Source organism: Microchirus variegatus (genome assembly GCF_963457635.1).
Source record: "Microchirus variegatus genome assembly, chromosome: 23".
NCBI lineage: Eukaryota > Metazoa > Chordata > Actinopteri > Pleuronectiformes > Soleidae > Microchirus > Microchirus variegatus.
The window spans coordinates 5,846,198-5,872,786 of NC_139824.1; the positions used below are offsets into that span (position 1 = coordinate 5,846,198).

General features: G+C 40.0%; 1 protein-coding gene across 1 annotated transcript in view; it reads right to left on the bottom strand.

Moving 5' to 3' along the window:
- grin2ab (glutamate receptor, ionotropic, N-methyl D-aspartate 2A, b) overlaps positions 1-26,589 on the bottom strand; it is a gene marked incomplete at both ends in the record, with an annotated part of 126,648 nt that overhangs the window by 72,117 nt on the left and 27,942 nt on the right. Inside the window, 2 exons of the mRNA XM_083909503.1 lie at positions 25,316-25,474; positions 25,560-25,784. Of these exons, the coding sequence (XP_083765629.1) occupies positions 25,316-25,474; positions 25,560-25,784 (384 nt within the window). The remainder of the gene's footprint in view (positions 1-25,315; positions 25,475-25,559; positions 25,785-26,589) is intronic.

The following is a 26,589-nucleotide window of genomic DNA, read 5'->3' on the forward strand; positions in this document are numbered from 1 at the left end:
TGCGGCTTATTAGACAACTGAAAAGATGTGAGCTACAGAACTGCACCCTGAGGGAGTATAATGCTCTGGAGGACTCATCCCTTTGTTCACATACCAATTACAGTGAGTGAGTGAGTGCATCGGAGGTAGCTCTGCAAAAGTATCAAGAATTACAGAACTTTTAGCCGTTTAACCCTGTTTCAGGTTGTCTCGTCGTCAGTCGTTAGAGCTCCCTATGGTCAGTTTCTGCTGACATGGACACAGGTTTGTTACCTGCAGTGGTTTCACCCTGTCATCATACCATCTTTTGAGATTAAAAAAGGAAGCAATCATGGGCTGTAGAGGAGAGAAAATACTCCTACCATTGTGATGTTATTTTTTAAACGGCATACTTTTTTATATGCATTTCAGTTAACACTGCATATGCTGCCTGTTTTTAAGACTGGGGTCAGAGTGTTCTTGTAAAATTAAGAATATAAAACATGGAATATAATAATAAGTTTACAGCGGGATAATATGGGAGAAAGATACTTTACAAGATTCTCCGTCCACATTCAATACATAGACTTTATGCACTTTGTTCTCTATGTTGTGAATAAATAGAGAAATCCTGCACTTTTAACGTTGTTTTAAATTGTTTTCTTCAATTAGACAGATATCGTGACTTATCGCTATGTGATTGTCTTGCAATATATTGATTTCTTCTTTGCTCTCCCTGATTTGTTCTTTGCGCCATGGTTTTTTGCTCGCGATTCTGACCATGGGCGGGCCTTAGGAAGCTGCCTGCTGATTGGCTACTGAGTTTTGGAGCAACAGCTCAATGGCCCGGCGGTAGTCATGGGCTTGGGGTCATTGGCCGTCTGGAATCTATAATTGAAAGAATCTAACGGTTGTCAGATGTTCAGATTATTAACGTTAAGTATTTTGTCGGATCTTGACGGGGGAAACTTGGGGAACGAGTTCCAGGTAGACGGAGACTCCAAACCTGTGACTACTTCCGGTTTCTTTGTGAAAAGTATTTGAAAATATTGACACTAATCTAATTTTTTTTTACTAAACAGAAAAACAAATAGTGAAATCATTAACATTTTTATTTTTAATCAACGTTAGAAGTTCTACACAGAGAGATTTTGCGTGACAATGCAGACACACTGCAGTGAACAGCAGTTTTAATTATACAGCAGATGTTTACATTAATTATGTAAATGTTATTTTTCTGCACCTATGTTTATTGTTCATTAATACGAATACTGCACAGAGACATATAAAATGTTTTTTTTTTAATATAAAATTTAATTACGGAGAACGACCTTGGTGCTGCTGTGACAACTATTACATACATTTTCCCTGCGTCAGATATAAAAGGAGCTCTCTGGGCTTCACGGGAACTCCATTACTCGTCATCACGCGCTTCACTGTCATCAGAGTCATCATTATCCTTGACATTACTGTCATTATCTTTATAATCAACATCAATGAGTCCAAAAAAAAATGAGAGATAATCGAGAGTATATGTCAAAGAATTGGACAACTGTGACATTAAAGGCTTTTACGCTTCTTTCATATGGGGTATCTGGGTTGTAATCAGCAACAGATGAAATAAATCTACTGCTATTGAAAGGAAACACTCAGCAGCTCATGACAGTCCCGAATTTAATCAGAGATTCTGAAAATCTACACTACGTATTAACAGTAAAGCTGCTTGAGTTTGGTAAATTAAAGGGCACCAAACCCAATCCTCAATATGAAGTAAAATAAAGGGGGGAAAAGGTTAAAGGAAGAAAAAAAGGATACAAAGGATTCAGACATCCAATTACACACATCTGTGCAACTCCAGTAGTGGAGAAAGACGAGGATATTCTAGTACAGTGTACAGATTTGTGAGCCTGGCAGCAATTCATTATTCTAGCCGAATGCAAGACAGATCAATCCATAAGTGCAAAGATAAGCCAGTGAAAAGGCAATAAGAAGCAGGGCCTTTTACAGTTGTGTCCTAAAAACACTTGATGATTGAACAGAAGTACAAACACAAATGTGGTGGTCAACAGAAAGAGCTCACTTACAGTACTTGAGTACAGTACTGTGTTTACAGCTTTTGCAAGAAGACTCTTTTCAAATTCTTCAACTGTACCTTCTAACTTACTAATCATATGGTGACTTCTGGTTTCAAATAGCCAAGATGTTAATGACCAGAATACTAAACTGAATGATGCCACAGTTGGCACTTGAAACCTGTTGGCAAACCCTTTCTTTTTTTCTTGAGACCCACATTAACGTTTCAATTGTCATATTTCTGTCCACCTGATTAGTTCAGTCCAACATTTACTCTTTCCTTGTAAATGTCATATTAGTAAATCAAAATCGAGTCAGTTAAATCAGATCTGGTTGCAATTTGGACTCTCCGAAACAGGAGTGTGAAGAGAGTGAAGCAAAGCCTCATAAGCAACCGGTTTTTACGACCAATGCTGTCATTATTCTTGAGCCATTAGAGTGTGCAGGCAACATTACAGCAAGATAAACAAAAGCAACAAAACGTGACCACTGACACTAAATTAAAGGTCTAGAGTGTGACACTTGGGAGGGTTTATTGGCAGAAATTACGCTTAATGATGTTTGGTTTCTATAGCTTTAGAATAAGCGTTTTATGCTGTACTTAAGGAAAGGGCCTTGCTTTAACAAAGTATGCCATTTAGTGTTGCTGTGTTTCTACAGTAGTCCAAAAAAAAACTAGTCAGAGTGTAAACACAGACCATCATTCATTGATATCCAACTCTGTGCACTTGTTCTGGTGTGCAAACGTCCATCATAGTTCCCTGACACAGATGTTTGTGTCAGCTGTCTCATCAATAGCTGTCACTAATAAACACACTGGACCTTTAAGTAAGTTGTCATTATGTGGTTATCTGCATGACATTACACAGTGTCAGCAGTGGAAAAAAAGGTTATTTTTTCTGCCCATGCCTACAAAGTTGTCACATGCAGAGGAGAAAGACCCTCACTGGGATTGTATAATGGTAGCTTTAATGTATTTAGTTGAACATTATCTCCTACTTCTGGTATTAAATTGAGTTTTGAGCGCAATACACATATCATTTTTTACCGTGGCTGATAAAAAAAAAGTCCTTCCACATTAAACATTATATCAATTTCTCCATCATTGTTATATGATATACATAATGTAGTTTCAGTTCCCTCTGGCTAAACATACAGTCATTTTAGTCTAATAACAAAGGCAGTGATAAAGGTTTTAAAGACCATGGGATTCACTCTTATTTATCCTAAAATAATTTGGAGGTCAGTAAATAAATTGCTGATAAAAGTGATTAAAAAAATAAATAAGCAGAGCAATTGGTACGTTAATCTCAATAATATGGCTCAGTGGTGCAGCAAAAATATGCAGAGGGAAAAGTTGTTTAGAATTGAACCCCCGAGGAACATGAGGGGATTTTGACGACACAGATGAAAAACTGCCTAAATGGTTTTACTCCTGAGCTACGACATGAGCTGAGCCTCGGCAGTGCTGTTTACACCAACACCATGCTCAGTCACTTATGATGATTTACCATAAACTGAAGGATAAAATCTATGTGAAAAGATCCTAATAAATGATTTGATGTTAAAGCTCATGGAGAAAAAAAAAACTCTACGTACAAAAAACACCATGGAGATCAATCAGATATTGATATAAAGTCATTTTTATCAATGGAATCATTTTTACAAACAGGATGGAACAACTGCAGTGGCCATCAGCAGTGGAGTATCCAGCTACACATGAAGGAGAATTGTGGAGATCATGTCAAGTGGCAGGTTGTGGATTTCAACAGCCTCTTAAAGAAGGAAAGAAAGAAAGAAGGACTTCCTTTTCATTTCAGGACAGCAGAATATTCCACTGAAATAAAAGAGTCAGGGCACAGACTGGTGCCAGTGTTGTGAGGAAGGACGACGGCGACACATTTATTAGTGTGGAACAAGACCCACGAGACTATCCACTCCAGAAAAGTACAGCACTGGTTATTAGTTTAAACAGCATATGCTTGTGTTCAGCAATGAAGAGGCAGTGGCGGAAAAACTAACAATTACATAAATTTATCAATGAATCTGATGATTGTTTTATCAATGAATCAATTAGTTGTTTGTTGATCTGTTTTTCCCAAACTTCAAAATGATGTTCTCAAATGTTTGTGTTTTGACCACAAACCAACACTATCCAGTTTTAATGATTTATTTTTTTCATGGAGCAAAAAAAGTGTAAATTATTCACATTTAAGAAGCTTGTATTCATTTTTAGTCTAAAACTAATTAATCATTATAAAAATAGTTGGTGAATTAATAATCACTGTAGCCCAAAAATACAATTAACTACATTTATTCCATAAACAGTAGCAGTTTCCCTAATTTTCTGCTTAATATATTTTACAATTCATATTATTCACACTTGTTCTTAATAGAATGCTGAAATCCTGTCTTTAATGAATGTACACTGTGTTTCGAACATGTCGGAAAGCGAAATCATGCATGCTCTCTGAACAAAACGCATTTTCTTGTATTAAAACACACGACTTGTGACTTCTGAGGGAGCATCCATGCGTAACGTTGCCTCACAATCTCGTGGCTTGTGGTGGGTCCAGCTCGGATTTTCCAATTATAGTTATATCTGTGTGTAAAAATTAGTGACATGAAGTGGTGAGACTGCAGACTGTTATAAATGGACTCACTCCACCCTTTCCCACATTAGTCAGGGAACTACATTGTTTGTCTGTTGAGGCTGCCGTAGACACATTGCAGCACAAAATGGCAGTAAAGTGCATACAAAAGGCTTCTTTTTTTTATTTTGAAGGAATTATACATCCATCCATCCATCCATTATCTACCGCTTTATCCTCCACCAGAGGGTCGCGGGGGGTGCTGTGCCTATCTCAGCTGCCATTGGGCGATAGGTGGGGTACACCCTGGACAGTTCGCCAGTCCATCACAGGGCCACATATAGAGACAAACAACCATTCACTCTCACTCTCACACCTACAGTCAATTTAGAGCGACCAATTCACCTAATCCCCATATCGCATGTTTTTGGACTGTGGGAGGAAGCCGGAAAACCTGGAGGAAACCCACGCACACACGGGGAGAACACGCAAACTCCTTGCAGAAAGGCCCTTGTTCCGAAGTTGTTCCAAACGGGCCCTGAACCCAGGAACCTGGGTCTTCTTGCTGCAAAGGCAAGAGTGCTAACCACTACACCACTACAGTTGTACAAATATATAAATATGTGCAGTATATTCAACATCTGCCCAGAGCCCCTCCTAAATTGTACGCACTGGAGCTTTAAGTCCTTATGTTGTAGTCTCTGTGAGCAAGATTCAGAACCCAGTGGAGCTCTCAGAATAATTCAATTGGCATCACAACAAAGCATAAGCAGTGGACAGGGACACATAAGATCATCTGTATTTTGAGGGCTAAGGACTTGATGGAGCCCTTGGGTTTTTGCTGCACTTGCAGGTGAGGTCACAAATGAACATGACCTTGAAGATCTCCTGATACTTTGCAGCAATCCATTAACGGAAGTGATTTTTTTTTTCCTCTGTTTTTCACACCTTTCCCTCTTAGGAGTCAAGGTGCAGTTAGAGAGCCTGGGCCGACTCTTCTGTTCATCATTTCAGAGGTTAAAGGGGCCAGTCTACTTAAAAACGGTGGCCTGAGATCCACTGCATCGCGGCAACTGCTCCGCTCTGCCACTAACAGATTTACATCTGATGAAAGACAATGCGTCAGACAGTTCAGGACTGGAGATATTATATTGCAGTGGCAATAATAAGCCTGCAATATACTCTGCCAGGTTTACTGCCAGGTTTATTGTCTGTTTATTGCCTTGAGACCCTGCTTGTTTTATTAACATGGCATCAGCTCCACTTCTAAATATTCAACTTGACTTTTCCTTGAGATCCTAACATTTATCTGGCCCAGCAGAGGCACACATGTGCAGGAGAGAGCAGGGAATAGCCTCTGAAAAAAAAATGATAAGGGACAAAGTCCCCAAACAAATTAAAGTCACAGCAGTGAAGTCAGTGAATCTTTTGTCCTACTATAGGAATGTGTCCCATCAACCAAGGATTTAAATCAATGACTTGGTTTCTGTCCAATTTCTCTTTCATTTGCAATGTATTTCCGATTATTCAACTAAAGAAAACGAGAAATAAAGATGGTTTTTCCTTAACTACATTATGCATACTGTGTAATATCATGTAATGTTTTCCATGTAACCAAATTTGAAAGATAAACAGCCTGAATTCAAGTATAAATGAAATTGTCAGTGGTGGAAGGATACTTCATCACCTACATAGTCTGATAGTAGTGAGAGATAAAATAGTTCCTGTGCGTGTTAATCAGGATTTTACAGAGAAACTTAGAGTTCAGCTTTTTGATTTAATGTGCCATGACCTGACATTTTTGTTGCAAAATGTGTGCGTTTATGTGATCGTGTGTTTCCGCCAAGAAATCCATTGGCGCATGTTCAAAATTCACACAAACACAGTTGCATATACAGTAAAGTTACTGTTAGAGATTGGATGCCTGATGGGACTTGACAGCTCAGGTTGGAGTCTGACATAAAGATTGTTTGTCACATGCAGCTACGTCTTATTCAGGGTTTTCAGTTTTGTCTGTGTATTTCCCGTAATGTAGTGTCTCGTTCAGGTGGCTTCACTTCGTGTTCTCCTGCGTTTCCCTGCCTTTAATCAGCGGCTGCCCCGCCCTGTCTTCCACCTGTCTGTGCATATACAGTATACCACTTCCCTTGCACTCCTTCCCCGTCTGAGTCCCTGTGTGCCCTTATTGGTTTGGCCTTTCTTGCTTAGGAGCCAAATTGCTTTGTGGATTTTGCCTACGGCCTTTCACCTTTTGGATACCTTTGCCATTACCTGTTTTTGACCTCTGTGTACTGACCTTGGACAGATTAGCGGACATCGATTTAACTCTCTTATCTGGTTTTGCATTTGAATCATTCCTCCTTCACCCCCTTTTGTGACAGAGATAAGAATCCAGCCTGAGCCACGTTCTTAATATTTTTGACATGGAGCATATACTGTAACTGCTAAGAGTTGTGTTAACAGCATACAGGAAATTAAACACACATGTGCAAACGTATGTAAATAGTCTCTCCCCTACAGATTCTTTCTTCCCAAACACAGTACACTAAACCATGGACAAGCTTTCCCATTGATGCCTCTTTGAAAAGGTTTATAGAATCTTAAAATAGCAGTGTGGTCTGTGAGCATAGGGATTAAAAAAGAGAGAGCTACTATAGAGCTTCTGTAGTCAGTGGGACATCACACAGACAAGCTCATGCACAGCCCTGCTATTGCCATCTCATTGTATTCCCCAACTGGGGCGTGAGAAGAGGAGGAGAGCAGGGGGATGACAAGAGAAAGGGGATAAGGTTGGCAGGAGGTAAAGAGAAGAAAGGACCAAGTAAAAGACATGGGGGGATGACTGAAAAATAAAGCATATATAGGAGAGTGATGGAGAAGGGGGGTATCTGAGTGTAGTACAGTCTGGGAGATGGGAAAAATATGAAGAAAGATATAATAATAACACAGAAGATAGGTTTCTATAAGGCCACTGCTGTAGAGTGGTCTGTCAGAGCAGAGATGACTAGTGACAGATCTGAGTGATTCCTAATATAATTTATCATAATCTCCCACACATGCAGGTGCAGAGACAGTTAGTCCATAGAAGATGATTCTCTGCTTGCGTGTGTGTGAGAGACAGTGGTACCTGTTGGCCGATGAATGACATCCTGGTGTTCTGTCACACCACACAGACAGACAGCAGGCAGGACACACCAACAACACAACACCCGTGATGTATGCGAGGCAGCTGCAGCAGCTCTGCTGAGCAGAGACTGACATCTTCAGCATGCCGTTTCCAACAAGCAAACAACAATAACTGAGACTTACTGCCAACACAGACAGATAAACTGAACGCAGACACAAATAAACAGACAGATACAAGAGTGCCGTTACACTGTCAACAGTGTTTTCCAAAAGGAATTTAAACCAGAACTGTGTAGATTTATCTGGGAGTAACTACATTTGGATGATATTAAAGGCTCTACATATCTCATCAGAGACTAAAGAAATGTGATCAAATGAAATGATACTGATGAAATGGTTCTCACTGATAACAATCATGCACAATTTAGACACAAATTAAGTTTTCATTCACAAACTCTCTTTGTGTTGTGGTTTGTTGCAGCACCCACTCAATAAAGCAACTCGTAGCAGTTTGGTACCTTGGTACCTCTCTCATCAACATCATTAGCAGAGTGGAAGAAAAATCTAACACATCTTCAATGTAACCCACAAATCTCCACTACATTGAAGATACGTTAAAATATAGATGACTGAAAGCAGAGATGACGCTGGAGAACAGTGGATACTTTTCTACCGACTGGGAAGCAAAACCCGGAACTTCAGCCATGGTTGTTCTCTCTCTCCTTTGTTCTCATACATTTTTGCCTATATCACCTTTAACAGTAGTTGTGTTTCCATTGAAGGATGCTTTACGCATGAGCCGTGATTGTCGTTAAATCAAGTCTTACGAAATCCCATGTTCCTCGTAAATGGTTTTGGAACAGTGATCTTGGTTTGCCACTACTGCTATTGCTGTGATTGTTTTCAACAGAAGAAGAAGGCAACGGGTGAACTACACACTTCTTGTCTGAAGTGAACTGGTCATGTGACCACGCATCTACTGGTCATTCCTAAAATGAATAAAAGTAGAACAGTTGGTAGAACATTCAGCTACCAGGCTCCTCTCCTGTGGAATCAACTCCCACTCTTAGTCAGAGAGTCTGATTCTGTCTCCACCTTTAAGGTGACTGAAAACCCACCTCTTTAGCATAGCCTATAGTCAAAACTAGATCAGGTATGTCCTGATTAGAATAGTCTAACCTATGCTGCCATAGGCCCAGACTGCTGGAGGGGAATGTCCCATCATGAACTTAGAATGAGCACATAGACTTTGCACTCTCTCCACTTTTCTCACCCTCGATTTCTCAACATTCACCACTTACCCGAAGTCCCCCCATGACATGACATGAGACAAGTGTTTTGTAATTGTGGGCTATATAAAAAATTTAGATTTATTGATTGATTTGATGTTTGAAACACTGGTAGTTCCCTGGTGGTTAATCAGGACGTATCCACCACATATTGAATCTGGATTTCGCTCACACGGCCCTACACTTTCCCAATCAATCCTTCAAACTTTCAGGATGGGAATAGTTCAAGTAAATCGATAATACTCAAATTTTTGACATAAGCCAGCACACTCTCATCACACTCATAATCCAACAGCAGTATTCAGTCACTATCGGTTCTCCCTGCTCTACTTTAACAGTTAAGTCTGTGGTTGATTTAGAATCCTGGTAATACTGAACAGTGACGGGGACCTGCAGCTTCAAATAAAAATAAATGAAAGTCACAATACAACATGCCTATCTGCAATGAAGCATTAGGTGATTGTGACGTTTATAGCGGCAGTAAATATAACAGAAACAGGTTAACCACACTTTCAGTAATGTGTTTTGCTGAATTTCGTGCTAACAGCTTCATAAGTCAATGGGGAAACACATCTTTTTCCTGTTATCACCGTTGCCAGATGTGGAAGAGCAGTTCACATCCAGTGACATATTTTCTCTTCAGCTGATGGTGAAAGAACTTCAGGAGGAGCTTTTTTTTTAGTTGTGATAACATTTGCTTCCTTTCCTTTTCCTTCCAACTCTGATGAACTATGGACTCATGAGTTGACATCGGCATTTCAGATCACTAAAATGACTTTCAGCTATAGGCAAAAAGATGACGCTATGGATTACTTCAGATTTAATAGTGAACTGTCAGCAGTGTCTTGTTGAGGCAGTTTTCGGGGGCATGCAGGCAAATGAATGAATAAATAAAAGTCTTAGCTGTAACTCAACACAGTCAGATAAGGTCAGGCCCTATGAAAGGACCAGGGCAAAGCCTGGAAACTTTTGATTGCCAGTTGAAAAGGGCAATTTGCACCCAAGAGGAAAAAGGGCAACCCATTCCTGCCCCCATGGACGCCACTGGTTGTCAGTGTCAAAACTGACTTGTGTGAGCCATAGTGGCACTGTCGCAGTAAAGCAGATCCTGGGTAGCAGCTCCACTAGCCAGAATCATAAAGACTAAGCTGGATATCAGCGGTGACAGTACTTTTTTTGCTCCGGTTGCCTTGCCAGTGTCAACAGAAGCCAACTTACAATGAGTTTTACCCTAAGCTGTTTTGTTTGTGGATTGTAAAACCAGCACCAGCACAAAGGGAGAAGTATATGTGTAGCTTTCTTTGAAGATAACTAACAGAATATCCTGGTATACAAAAAAATAGCAAATAATTTCTCTATGTGGTTCTCAAAAACTGCTAAAGAAACCGATCAAACTAGTAACACAGTTGCAGGTGTCTACATACCACAAGCAGTCAGTCAGAATCTATCTGAGCCACTTTTGTTTTTCTTGTTCTAGGCCATTCCCTCTCCAGTGGCCTGTTGTTTTAGAGGATTGTGCCTCTGTATCTGTCTTTGAGCTCGAGCCGGCAAGCTAAAAAGTTCCCACAGTCCATTACAACTAACTGTACCTAATCTGCTGTCTCATAAACCATGAACAACAGTCCTCTTTTGTTAAGCGGTTCATACTTAAAGAGGCAACAGACAGTTATTATGTCCCTACAGCGTTTCCTGTTATGTGACTGTCATAAAGACGTGGCAGTAGAAAGACATCGGCAAAGACACACATAGGTATCCTGCATGAAAAGACATGACTAATATTGGACAATAAAGCAGTTCCATTGTGCCATATATCAAGTTATCATATTTCAGGGTAAAAGGTACAGTGTGTAAGGTTGAGGAGAAATAATTTCAATTGGTCAGAAATTGAATAGAATAATTGAAATGTTAGGGTGCACAATGAATGAATGTGAATGTATAAAGTTGATGCTTTTATTACCACATAATGAACTATATATATATATATATATATATATATATATATATATATATACATATATGTACTTCGAAGACAGAGCCTTCTGGTCATGCCGGTTATATATATATACATATAACCGGCATGACCAGAAGGCTCTGTCTTCGAAGTACAGCCAAAGATTTGCTCTGTAACAGCCACAATTTAGTTCTTCTGCAATGTGTTTTTCCTTGTCTAACTTCATTCAACAGTGAACACACACAGTTTCTCATAGCAACCCTAATTCAAATACAAAGTTTATGGATTTAAGATGGTTTTAAGAAGATGAAGTGGCTTCTTCGAAACTTAAACTTGCATAATTTAAAAAAAATAAATAAAAATACGAAATCCCTAATTTAAAAAAAGATTTTGCGCTGGGACGACTTGTTGCTAGGGGCACATATACAAATACATAACGTGTTATTAACGGCGTTAATGCAAACCCATTTTTAAGGCGTCAATTCTATTTAGGCGTTTAATTTTATTATCTTTTTGGCCAAGCACACTTTGTAGGTTTTTTCACATGCTTTTAACTAACTACTAACTACTATTAACTACTAACGTTACAAAAAACTACAAGACTACAACGGATTTAGCTAGACCGGAAACAAAACAACAGGCACGCTGCATTCACCTGTTTGGGGAAGTATGTCTGAGTGCCTGTTCCAAGCCACCGGGGACCTGCCACCGAACCCAGCGTCGTGCCGGGCGCTTGACACCAGAACCGAAAACCCGCTTGGGGCTCGACTCACTGGGTAAGTGAAATTGAATTTCTCAGTTTGACATTCAGAGCACTGGGCAACACCCACCGCGGGGCTTCGCGTTGCTTTGTTTAAATTAAACAGTGGTGGTGGTCTGCACCAGTTCTAAGTCAGCTGCAAAGCACCAGCTGAGGCGGCCCGCCGGGGGGCGACGCTGTAGCTGAGGAGATCCATGAGAGGGTTAAAGCAAGAGCATAAAAATTAGAAAAAATAATGGGACAAAAAGAAATCAAGGGACATTTAGAATAAATAAAAATGTGCGATTAATTGCAATTAATCGCCAGTTAACTGACATTACTCAGTCCCAGTAGCAAAGAGAAAAACGGAGTCAAAGAACTTTTATCGTCCAACAGCAACAGTAAGAATAGTATTCTCCATATTAGACTTTAGCCATTTTAAATGGTCAGCAATATAAGTGGGGATTTGATATTATTGGACTTACAAACACACAAATTAGAACCCATACAAGGGGTCACCAACCATTTTTGAGACCAAGAGCTACCTGAAGGGTACAGAATAATGGGGAGGGCTACCATAATAACATTTTGTGCAATTTACCATTTACATTATGAATATTATGCATTCAATTGCATACACATTTTTTCCAGTGCGTGATCATATGGATACATGCACTGAAGTGAAGTGAGCCCGTGGGCATCTTATTGGCTGCCTGCAATGCAATGACCACCATTGGGCACCATTAAAAGCAACTATTATTATTGTTGTTGTTGTGTGTACTTAATCGCCAGATAAGCAGAAATGCATGTTCTCTATTGATGGACATGATTAGAAGCTTTTCGAGCCTGACTCTGGTAAACGCACTCATTTTCCAAATTGGCTCAGTCTTGAATAAATACAGCTACACGGGCTGTGAGGAGGACAGTCTTAGTGTTGGTAAACTGTGATTTCTCTGGGACGATAAAAGGCACCTCATCGGTAATAACTATAATGGATTACACTGACCCTTCAGACTACATGTCCACATGATTGGATGCAAATGTCTTCTCCTTAAAGCAGTAATGTGCTACAGGGTATGTGCAGAGTGGAAGCAGAGAAGCATCGTTTTGCCTAGAGGCTTTTTTAAAGAAAAAAAAAAAAGCAGAAGCATTACTTTCCTCTCCTCCTCCAAGGCAGTGATCCATTCAGCAATATTCAGATAATACAAAGCCATTTTTTGTGTTCCATCTATGTCTACCATTTTACCAGAAAGGAAAAATAGTAACTTCCGCTGTTGCCCTGGGCAGGTTTTACAGAAAGACTGATCTACTACTTTTACACCTGGATTTTTTTTCCCTTTGTTATCATCATCTCCCTAATAGCTGTTGTACAACAGAAAAAACAATAGTATTAAACAAAAAAAAGATGTGTGCAAAGTGCACTGTACTGAGGTTCTGTACACAAGCATATTATGAATCATTACAACATAATTGCAGTCTTATGTTATGTATGTACAAGGTTTTCTTGTCGAGCAATATGCCTCAGTTAACGTCACATTAATTAGTTTTTTTTTGTTAATAAAACAATTAGGCATGTTTTTGCTGTCTAGCAGATGCTAAAGTAAGTGGGGATCTAGGACCTACAATAGATGATGCAACATTTGCGACATCAGGCATTTAAGGAGGCCCCTCCCCTGGAGCCCAGGGCCCCATGCACCACCTTCAATATTTTTGAATAATTTAAGACGCAATCTCCTAAATTGATTTTGTTTTGTACAGTCGTCTGTCATTTGATTGAAGGCTTATTTCACTGCTTGACAATGCCTTCTAGCAAAAGCAAATATCTACTGGGCTTAGGTAAACAACAAACCAAAACTGCAATTCAGCATCAGACTACAGGAATATACACACACACACATATATATATATCTATATCCAGTATATGAGCAAGAGTATTTGGTGGATGAGAAAGATAAGGGCCAAAAACCAAAATAATAAAAGTTTAAGACAAATAAAAGGAAAAGGAAACATCTGCGGGAAAGGAAAGTGACTGTGACTGAACTTCACCATCCAACAAGAATAGCACTCAAAGTTAAAAAGCAATGAGGAGTAACTGTCTCAAAGCTGAATCTATAACAACTCCAGGACAAGGAAACATGACAAGATGCAGCTGCTTTTTTTTTTCCTAAATTAAACGGCGCTCATGTCACAGCCAAGTTTGACCCTAAAGTGCCCAATCCTGTATATTTCCTTAAAAGGTGGCATAGACTCACTTCATTTGCAGCATCATTTCAAGCTGTTTGTTATTAAACTGACAGGAAATTAAAAGTATTGTGTGTCTGTGTGTGTAGGTTTATTTGTGTAACGTCCACTCACACTCTTCTGTCTGGTCAAACTGACCCACTTTTTTTGCTTACACGTGGAAGACAAAAAAAAACATGAAAAGCTACACATGGAATGAAATAAAAAATAATAAGTGATGCATCCTAACTCATACATAAGAATTAGGTGTAATCAGGCGACCATGTGTATTATCTGTCAGCCCCAATAGAAACAGATGTTACAGATTATGCTGTGGTGGCACCACCTACATTTTAAACAATACACATTACATTTTTTTGTGAAATCATTAAACATTAATGATGTTGCTTAATGCAAACTTGGCAGATGTTTGCTTCCACATAAGATAAAGCATAGAGCATTTAGGTTAAGTGTCTGTTCATCTACTTTATGTGATATTAATGTACAGTACATGGTATTATGGAAGTTTGCTTCAAGGGCAAATCCATTTTCTCACAATGTACATCAGTTTTTATTAGGACTCCTGGAAACAGTAATCGTTCCTGGTAGGGGACATATGTATATATATATGTAAATGCTCTGTGTTCTAAGGGTTAATGATGATTCTGTTCAGTTCAGGAAGCTAAATGTATCACAGCCATTAGATTAGATTTGGGTATTTTTACACGCGTTATACATTTTCAATCAATCTGTGCATCAAACACACAAACAAGAGCAATGCACCCGCAGTGCACATCCAGTGCAAGACTGCCTGTTTGTCAGGGCACGTCCGCATCATAGTGAATCTTTAGAGCTCTTTTTGGAATGCAGTGAGCACTTTCAACATGTCGTTTTGACAGACGGGTAGGAAGAAGTAGGTCAAACTGTTCTCTGTTCACTCTGAAATAAACTCTGGACTTCCATCATCCAGAAGAAGCTCCTTCCAGTCGATAAAGAACAGGACACACATTAACACAGCAAGTATTATGAGGGGAAATGTGGTACTGGCTCAGCTCTAAGGTGCCAACGGTGAGGACGGCTCCATCCCACTTGGTCCATGGTCTTGGAATAACCTGCAGGTTTACAGTTAGTCACTGTAACATCTAGCTGTGTAGGACCATTATTGCACTCTTTTCATTTATTGAAATGTTTTATTATTTTAAAAATGTAACAAAAAAAAAGTAAATGCTCAAATTGTTTTAATGCTTTTTGGCAAATTTGGGAAAAATATGCATCTGGATAATATGGATATTTCCAGGATAAATTAAGGTTAAGTAAAGTTTTTATTTCATTTTTTTCTTTCTTAATTTCAGTGAGACTGGACAACAGGAGCACAACATTCAAGCACCTCTGCGAAAAAATCCTTCATTGTTTATCCAAAGTCAACGTAAAGGCCAATTTGTTGTGAATTTAGCATCACTTGCGCTGTGTGAATTTTGCATATCCCACAACAAGGATGTTGTTCTGCCTTTTAAATTCTGAAAATATGTGCCTGATTCAAGACAGTGTGGTTTATACTAACATGTGCAATCACAGATTCAGTGGCGTAACAGTAGCGTAATAATGACACTTGGCAATACTGGCAGACTGTGACTCTGGTATGACATTGATATCAATCTTCTCTCTCTTTCTATAAAACCAATTACCATACAATCAATCTTTATTCATGTTGACCATGTAAGATGCCTCAACAGGCATAAAATGATTTGATGATATCTGATATTTTAGTGCACCAGGAAAGCAGTGCCTAGTTTACAAACCTGCATGTGTGTGTTGCTGAATGACAGAAAGAGGGAAAATGGGATGAACTGGATCATAAATGCGGCTGCATTTAACACAGCGCAAGTGATCCGAGAATTTTTTAAGCTGTTCTGATTCAGCAGAGTAACCAGGCTGTGTGTCCTGCTGCTCACCAGATGTTGTCTGTGAATCACAGTTTTGTTGTTTGTTCGCAGCAGTGAAGCAGAGATTCAAACATTTGTTACTTTTTTTGAGGCATCTTTTTTCGAAATGATGACATGAACCTGAGAATATCGTCGTCTTCACACATTACCAACATTTAAAAATGTTCCATCTTATTGTGGAGGTGGTCGGAGTTGCCAGTGCAGAAACGAGGACATTATCTCTGAGCTTTGCAGCTTCCAGTTGTGTTCAGTGTGGTATCAAGCCAAGCTAAAAACTGGGAACTGGGCATCAAGACGTGTGGTTTAAACGCCGCCAGAGAACCGTAACAGCCGGCAGAACAGTACTAAATGCTGCAGTCTGGTTCAGTCACCATAGTAACCATATCAACCCTCGCACGCTCTCTTTCTCTTTTTCCCACAAACACACAAACCCATCACCCAATCTTGCTTCACATGAATTCAAGGCTTAGCAAGATTTCCCAAAGCTATCCAACATTTTTGGCTGTGCCTCTCACAACTGGAGCCATCAGAGAATTATAAATGTGGATACAACAGCAGGCACAAGACACAAGAAGACAAAAGTAAAAAGACAAAAAAAGAAGGCTAGATTAGCACTGGAGTGGGAGAAGGATGGAAACTGGAGATGCAAATCAGATGGAGACACAGTGCTGAAGGAGACATGAGGCACATAGAAAGTAAAAGCTAGAGAGCAAGTGAAAAAATTGAGGTGAAGGGGCAAAGGATTTAGTGAGTGAATGACACAGCAGCGTATTTTCTGCATGTGACAGCAGGTGAGGGGAGCAGGTGTTAAATATTAAAGCAACTCTACAGAGAACTTAAAATGGCCTATTCTGAAAAGGGACATCCCAAGCTGGGAAACGAACAAACACACACACACACACACACACACACACCAAGAGCAGCATCCCCACCACAGTGGCACAGCAAAGCAGAAAGAACATGCATGTTTAATTTACAACCTTCCATTTCAGCATGTTCCGTGTTCCTATGCTGCACACTCTGACCCCCCAACCCCCATCATCTATCCCCAACACACCAAGAAATATAAGAGAAGAGATGAACACGAGTGGCAGAGAACAAGTGAGCACATATGAGGGTGAGGTAAAGCCAACAACATTTCCTATTTCCCAAAGCGCTCCCTCTGCAATGGAAGTACAACATTCCAAACTAATTCGGTGCCTCTCCGGGGCTTACAAATGCCCTTTTTCCCCATGAATTCCATGTTCCCTAAACATGTCACCCTTCTCACAGCACAACATTGTGTTCCAGAGGATTATTCCCGACTGTTCTGCGCCTTTGCATGAGAGGCAAAGATGAAGAGAGACAGTGTGGAGGAACACAGACTAAAGGCCACATTATACTTCTCCGTCTGCGTAATGCGTTATCCGACTGCGTAACCACGGAGACCCCTCAGGCCTTCATACTTCTCCGTCGTGGTGACGGATAGACACTGCACTTTCAGTAGGGGTCGCTGTGCAAGGTTGTTGTGCTTTTGGCTACAGTGAGCAATGGCGTCCGAGAGAGAAAGACTGATGTTGTTGCAGAGGAATAACATTGAAACAGTGGCCGTTTCTCACTTTTCTGTGTCCTGGAACGCAGTTTTTAGATAATTTGAGGCGAGAAATTAGCCACTTAGAGTCTAAACATGTGGTTTGTGTATTAAGATATGAAGCATTTATAGTTTGGCAGCGATGTTGTCATCAGTGATCAGCTCCGCCTCTGTGGACGCTCGGTGTGCACAGTGGCCGGCACAGAGCAGCGTTATCTCAGCCTGTCCTGAGGACCAATCGCATCCCTTGCTGTCTCCGTTGTCTCTTGACGGAGTGACGGACACTTAAAAAATATTTCGTGCAGCCAGAGACTAAGCAGAAGCTCTCCGACATGCTCTCCGGCGAAGTAGAGGGGACTCCGTAACCTAAGTAGAGCACTTTATGCAGGGGTATAAATTGGATCTTAACACTCGGATATTTAAAAGACAAAAAAAAACACTTTGGCAAAAACACAAAGTGGACAATTCTTTGATTTGTTGGGGTTGAAACAACTGTGGTGGAATTAATTTTTTGAACATTCTGGATGAGATACAGGGAGTATATGGACCGTCAGCTTTAAAGGTGGCTGTTTTATTTTTGCCTGTAGAATATCATGATAAACATCTGTGAAAGCTGTTTATAGGGTCTGTTTCATCTTCTTCTGCTTTTTCTTCTTTTAGAGGTCGGCACAGCAGATCATCTGCCTCCGTCTTGCCCTATAGATCGTTGTGATGTTAAAACTGAATGCACAGTTTAATGGTTTCAGAAAAACAACACTGTCCGTGGTTATATTGGTCCCCTAAAAGCTTTAAAAGGACACACTTTTAGTGGGAAAATGCTGATTTGATCGAGAGGCTTCAGTAGCTTTTCAGGAGAGAATTTTGAAAACAATGTGAAAACTTCAGTTCGCCTCTACAGTGTACATCCTTCTTTATTATCATGGTGTTGATAAGAAGCTATAGCGTTGAGTCACATACAGACCTGGTGTTTAAATCCGTCCTCAGTTATCCAATTGCATTCAGACAGAGCTAAGTACAATGTGTCGTCTCCTGTAGCCACATATGATTACACCCTTTATTTAAATACACTGTGCAGATGTGGCTTGATGTCAACGTGTTTGTGTGTGTGCACGAATGACAAAGAGAACAGAAAAAAGAGATTAGAGAAGAGTTAAATAAAGCCCCTGCTCTCACAGCTGTAAGATTTTTTAAGCGCTTTTAGCCATTGCAAAAAAATAATTTATGTGGTATAAAAAATGGATTGGATCTGCTGTGGGTCAGAGGTTGTCAGCTGAGGAAGCAGTCTCTAAGGCACCGTGTCTCGCACATGTGTGTCTGTCATTCACATCAGGTCCACATCCTCTACACCTGCTGTGGAGCAGCTCTACAGTTTCTGCTATGTTAATATAATATAGATTTGCCTTTGATATTAATGAAATAGACTTTAAAATACTGTAAATGTTCCCCTGCGCCTGACTAAATACCTGGACTCTTCTCTTCTGTACGCATCAGTGCTGCACATATTTCATAATTAAAATTCCATTTTCAAAAAAAGTAAATGGAATCAGGGAACTGAAAGCCAAGATTGCAAGACATGAAATAAATACAGATGCTGAAAAAGTGAACAAAGATCATTTTCACTTTTAGCTGTTAACACACACATGGCTTGAGGTAAAAACCAGTGAGAGTTATGTTCTCAAAAAGAGTCACACAGCCAGTATGAACAGTACAAAAATTTAGTTTTTGTGACTGGATCCTTCCAGTGAGGAGCCGATTGGCTTAATCTGCATCATGTTAAGTCATTTGACAATGGTTTAAATGAAACATACATTTGTTTATATTAACAATTTACGCACTACATCTTAAAGTCACAGTGCTTTTCACACTGAAGTGCTGCTGGAAGCATCGGAGACACAAAAGTTGTCTCTTGCCTCTTTGAGAAGAAGAATGTGATGTTAGATTGGTTAAATGGTCTGTAATTTGTTCATGAAAAGGACACTTTCTTGAAATTTATCTACATCCCGTACAAGTATCCACAGAATGCTGTAATAAACACAACCAATCATTACATTTGGACTGCATGGAAGGATTTGGAGGGCAGACCTTTGTACTCTAGCCATGCTATCTCGCAGTTCACGAGCAGAGTCACAATGAGCCAGGGAGAGATGATGGCCTTAAGGTAGCAAAAGAGTCAGAGAAAGTGCAACCTTAATCCTCACTTTTATTACAGACTACGACTTCTAGTGGTTTGGAAGTGGACCTTTTGACGAGACAGATAATGGTAGTAAGGTTGGATATGTTTACTGCTTTCAAACAACAAGTGAAGCTCAGCTTCCTCTGAAATGCTGTCAAATATGTACTGTGTTGTATTTACATTTCGTTTCACTAGTTTGTTCCGAATCAGGTGTTTATCACAGGTGATGGTTCATCTTACGTGATTTTTCGTATTCCGCATTAACTGTTCTCTATGGGACGACAGAATAGTTTTACTCACTGTGGTGAGCTCAACTGTTATTTGACAAATGCAGCAAAATGGTCACTTCTACGGAAGCTCAGCTTTTCTCCGAGTCAATGTAGCAGTGGGCGGGCACGGACGCTGGGCTTCTGCATGATGATTGGAGAAGCTAGTTTTTGATTGACGGCGTTGCAGAAACATACACGACAGAACAAACATGACAGCGGAGCCTTTTCTCAGTCCTGTGTGGATTTTGCGAGGAAAGTCTGTCGTCAAATAACTGGTCGTTATTGTGTTATTTGGCCGATATGGTCCATATTCATGTGCATATACACTGTAAATAAAAGCACTATTATAGCATTTCAGTTTTGCATATTTATCGCCTTTCCTTCTTCTAGTTGTTCATTTGCAGAATTAATGTATAAACAACTGGGCCTGAACTGTGCTTCCCCTGTTTCAAAGACCAGCAAAAGCCACTGTCCTGCTGATATGGCTAACCAACCATGGGTTTAATAATAACCACATAAGCCCAAGTAATTAGAACCAAACCCTTCACTGTGTTCTCTTGAGGTAATCTTTAAATAAACACCACAACTGAAAGCAGCTACAGTATTCTAGTCTCAAGGATAAACACTCAATCTGTAACTCAGCTTAGATGTCACATGCTGAGTGAGAAAACAAACATAACTGTCATTAAAAAACAAGCAGTCGGAGTCGACACAGCGAGTTGCTGATCTCCGCATCTTTGTTTATTAGCAGCAACAGTTTTCAGGAGAGCCTGTACGATGCTTGCTCCTGCCTATGCGATACAGTGTGATGGCGATGCGGCCAGCTACTGATAAATATGACAGCTGGAGAAAGCCTTTGCTTGAAATGTGACATAATAATGACAGCTAACTTTGCATTTTGGCAGCTTAATGCTACTTTAACACCACGCATTTCACAATTGCACTGCCCACCTCCACATAGTGGATATACATTATTTTGGAGCACTTGCCTGTCTGCCTGCCTCCTTTTTCTCTCTACTATGAGCTTGACATTAACAGTGTGTGTTTGGTGAAAGAGGGAGAGGCTCATACACACTCTAGCTGCAGAAAAGCACAGTGTTGTTTGTTAGCCCACAGTAATCAGCCTGAATTGTTACCAGTCCACTGGGGTTTCATTCGATCCTGCAGATTAACACTACACCAGTGACAGCAGGTAAAAGCAACAGTCACAGAGACAGCAAGTGCACAGAGCCAGATTTTTATATATTTTTTTTAAACAGCAAAATATGTTTGCTGGCTTTGGTCTTGTTTTATTCTAACTACCATTGAAGATTACATGTATATGATAGAGAGATATCACAGAGAGATGATAATATGACTGATAACAGTGGCACAGCAGAGCAGAGCGGGGTCTTTGTAATGAGCGTCAGCTCACACAGCGTCCTCATCACCTTTGTAATCGGCTCCTGCTGTCAGTGCACCATCGTGATTGGTGCCGAAAGGATTCATTGATTTATCAACAGGAGATTAATGGGCTACAATTATCATTGTTAGTTCTTTGTTTAGCGATGAATACACCAAAAATATTGTTTGCACTTTCTGAAGTGTGTCTTTTTTTTTTACATAAATAAAAATGTGGACTGTTATTTGGAGAAAAGACGCATTTTGAAGATGTCAGTCCTTCATGTGTGAAATGATAGTAGTTTTTATCTGATCAAATAATGATGATATGGTAACACAGTGAAACACATTTGTTTTCCTGTTGCATGTTTTGTTCTCCTTGGCTCTGTTTCTGTGTGCACTGCTACACACACGCGACTACATTTTCATTTTAAAACACTGCCATTTCGCCTGCGTCTGTACTCCACCATTGTGAAGGAAAAGCACTCTGAACAGTAGTTTTCAGTTTGACCTCATCATCAGTTTAAGAAATAACAATGGTGTTGTTATTTCTTGTTAGTTGTATTTTCAGAAAAATGAGGACACAACTGTAGAGGACACAACCAGCTTCCTGTTCACCGATCATTGTTAAGACCGTGTCTTTCTACTTCCGGGTCAAAGACCGGGGAGGAAATGTTGGTGCATGTGCAGAATGCCAAGTCCAACTCCAGTCCGACTAAGTGTATACTTGCAGGAGTAATCAGACTATGAATCACAATATCCAGGTATGTTAGTCTGATGAACAGTAACTCGATTGTAGACGGACTAATGTGTTTACCTGACATCAAGAAAACCAAATTATTGTTTTAGTCCAACTCAAATCTGACTTTTAACCTCTTTTAAAGCTCACATAGAGTGGTCCTGTTGCACAAATATGTTAGTTATGGAGGTCTACTTACATACATGAACTAGTTTTTATGGTCAAAAACCTCCTAGTTGCTGTAAACGAGTCGATAGAAATCTGTCTTTTCTCTTTCTCTCGTCAGCCGCGATATTTCAGACTGAAATCTCAATCCCAGAAGACAGAGTGTGTTGTGATTGGCCAGCCAGCGTAGAGCCTTCCCAACTGTCTTGTGATTGGCCAATACCCGAAAGTGACATAATCAGCACACCAGCTCTCAGAAGCGCAGCTCCCCCCTCTGGAACGGTGGATGCACTGCTACTCATTATCAAAACATTGTTCTATGTTTAAAAATAGCTTCTTCACGACTCCCAACCGCAGTCCCTTTTATGACTTTGACCCGGAGTCAGACCCAGAGTCAGAAGACACTGTCGCTCATGAAACACCTCCACAACAGACGTTATTCTTCTTCTGCGGTTCAATGTACGCAACCGGATGTGCCCGGACTAGTGCCCGGAGCAGGAGGATCTGCTATTCAGGAGAAATACTGTTTACGTAACCGAACCGGGTTTTTTCAGAGATCTCGCTGAGCCCGAGATTACAATTAAACACAGCGTTCTCAGCAGTGGCTGAACGGTTTGTTTAGAACCTTCAGGGCTTCGTAAAACAAGGTAATGACGCAGATACACACTAAAAAACAAGGTTTATTGGAACTTCCGGTCTAGGTCCACTTTAACAGTTAAATGCACTAACTGTTTTGAAAAGAAAACAGTGCGTGTATGCGTGTGTGTCCTGCTAGGCATGGTTTCTCCACTCACCTTTCCCCATGAGGCTAATCTCCCAATAAACTTTCCAATCCAGCTGCAGCATGTAATCCTTGGCTCATCTCTCTGGACTCCACTACCTGATTGTTCACTTACTTCAGTGGCTTCTCTTTGTCTGCATTTTTTAAGATACTGGTCTGCTTCTGCCTCGATGATAAGCTGTCTACTTGTGTGTCAGGTCCATCACTCAGCTGCCTGCAGTATCCAGCCACGTCCAGATCTGTTTTTATCTGTAGCTAAGTCCGACTTCACACCTGCCTGCCTTGCTCACTTATCTGGAAAGCAGTCAAAGCCAGAGTCTCTATCATCCCAATACCAAACTTCAGTACCTTACCTGGTCTATCTACCAGTTAAATCTATAACATCTTGAGAATAAACATGTTATACACTCTCTGCCTCTGCCTATGTTCTCACTGAAGAGTCCAGGCACTCAACAAACTTTTCACATTTACCCAGGATTTTTGACAATTATTTTTGACAAAAATGTGGCTGCAACCCACCTTAAAACTGAACATTTCCAGAACACTGTGATGCGGTAGAAATGCAAACCACACATTCTTTTCCCTGGGTTAATAAGTTCCTGATAATAAAAGTTCCTGGAAATGTTGGTGGAAAATGGACTATTGTCTTCTGTGTGAATGATGGACAGGTTGTGTTTTTATCTGACATTTTATAGACTTCACAATTAACCATTTCATCTGAAAGAATAAACTAACGACGGATGCGTTCCATAGTTGTGGTGTTAATCATGATCGAATCACTAATGGGAAATTATTATTGATTGGACAATTATTCAAATCTATACCCAGGATGCACATGGAGGAAAATCATCAATATTGTCTCACACCAGGCAGGTGCAGTCTAACTATGCTAATAAATGATTTGCTGAGTCATTGAGCTCCTGTCGGCGAGTGTGCTGCTCATGCCCTTAATTTCAACCATGCAGGAAGGTGGTGGACAATAAAAAGCCCACACCCCTTCTAGGAAAGACGATTTTGACAACCAAACAATAATTATATTAATAGTTGATATGGAACAGTTGACAAGTCAACCAAAGTATTTAAGACTTGAAATGCCATTTATTTATTTTACCTACTATGAAGCTCTATTACAGGGATCATAACCACATTGCAGCCTAACTCTCATAACCTTCAGCCAATTCTCACTATTCCTCCCACCTTTCATCTTTCACTTACCTCTCTCTCACACACACACACACACACACACACACACACACACACACACACACACACACACACACACACACACACACACACACACACACACACAGATGAACACATGAACACTGCACCCCCCCCTTCAAGTAGTACTTCAAAAGGCTGCTGTATTATTTGCAGCCATTATTGGTTCCTGTGTTTTTGGCTGCTGTGCCCTGAGAGATTTAGAAGCTAAAGAAGCTTTTGTGTTTTTATCAAAGCTTCTACAGTTTGTCTGTCAGTCAGCCAGGTCTACGAGGTTAGTACCACAGAGAGAATTCTGCTACGAAACAGATATGCACCCCTAACTGTATACTGAGCATCACACCAAAATAAAAAAGACAATCTTAAAGGATATCTATTTTCTACTTTTCTTCCTGAGCACCACACACGATACAACCACATACACCACTGTATTCACTTGCTTTGCATAGTCCTGTTTTCGACAAGACAAACACAATGCTTAATCATTGGACACAGTATATAATGTCTTTTTCTGACCCTCGTGACAACCACAGTAATGTATACTACTATAAGGCTTATTACACCTTGAATTGCTGAGGTTGATAACAACCAGTGAGCCAAGGGCTGATTTAAATTCTGCCTCCCAACTTACAGCGTTGGCAGTGTTCCAACTTTAAACGTATACATCAAACTGGAAGAGCAGTCCAGATACCACAGACAAGTTTTTCACACAACACTGTGTCATTTTCTGATCTACAACATGCTGACTACAACATCCTCTAACAGTTTATACAGGAAGTAAGTGAACCTTAATATATCCATTCCATAACAACTGCAATAAACCTTAAATAGCTCAGCAGATGCAAAGATAGTATACCTCAAAGGCAATAATTTGGCCTTTTCACTTCCTCTATCTGTAAATTGGCCACTTTTAAAAAATACATATATTTTCCGAGGTTTTAAGGGATTGACATATTTGATGCTGCAGTCAAGTGACTTACTGTATCTGGCTGATGCAAGTAAATTTGAAAATACCAAGTTTGTCAATAACGTATGTGTGTGACAAGATTGGTAATAAGGTCATGTCAATGCAAAGCAGCAGGAACAGGCTTTGTTTGTGTGCATGTATTTTGAAAAAGGTAACTCACCTTGTCAGCCATTATCATAGAAGAGCCTCCGTGGACTCCCAGAATTGGAAGCTGTGTCTGAACAGACAGGAAGTCAAGGATCTGGGCAATGGCCTCCTGATCGGTGCCATCAGCAAACACAATGCCATGGAGACGAGTACGTGACAGAAGCTCGCACACCTAGGTGAGACAGGGAGAAATCTCATGTCAAACAAAGGGTCTGTGTGTGTGTGCCTTTGTTAGAGAGTATGTGAATTTGTCTCACCTGTGTAATCACAGACTTTGGGTCTGTCTGGTTGATCCTCAGCGACACCACAGAGATATCAAGGGCATCATCGGGGCGCCGAGGTGGCCGGACCTCTTGATCAGAAACAAGGCGCGTCTGGCCCATGATCACACCCACATTGAGCCCTGGAGGCTTCTGAGATGCTACAGGCACTGCAATTTGTGAGAGTAGGAGTAACATCCAGCCCACTACACCCATCATACCCTGCAAAACACACACAAAGACCAAAAATGAAGATTTGTCTTTTCATCTTTATCTTGGTATTTTCTGTCTACTATCAACCTGTAACTGCTTTAGATAAGAGCATAGAGCTGCAACTAACGATTATTTTCTCGAATTGTGCACTCGTGTAATCCATAAAATGTCAGAAAATATTGAAAAATATTGATCTGTGTTTCCCAAACCTGGAAATCAACATTTTTCATTTTTTATGATTTAATTGTCAATTGGACCAATGGAACCAGAACATATTCACATTTATGAAGCTGAAGAAATATGCAAACTAGTTTTAAGTATTTAAAAAAAAAAAAAAACACTAAAACCTACTCATCAATTATTAAAGTAGTTGACAAAACAGTGACAAAAATGTTGAATCAAATCTAATTAGACGGTATTCTATATTTGTGTATGTATACTATTCTGTTATTTTCATCATTGCGATATCTTGTGAAACACTGTAAAACAACCCAACTTGATTGGTTTTTATTTATCTATGTGAATTTAGCGACTCAGATAAGTGAGGTGCAAAATCAAAGACAAGATGTTAGTGTCAGAGTTCACAGTCAAAATCTTTTAATTATTTTCCAAAGTGCATTAGGAAAACGAAAAACCTAACTTCATTTTTGCATAAAATGCTACTCGAGCTTCATAGGATGCTCTAACTCTTTCTTTCACTGCCTCTATTTATTTGAACATAATCTATGCCTGTAGGCAGTGTTCTCAGTAAAGTGCCAAATGTTAATGGATAAAATAACCCTGAAATAAATGCAATCTGATTTTACCCCATTCA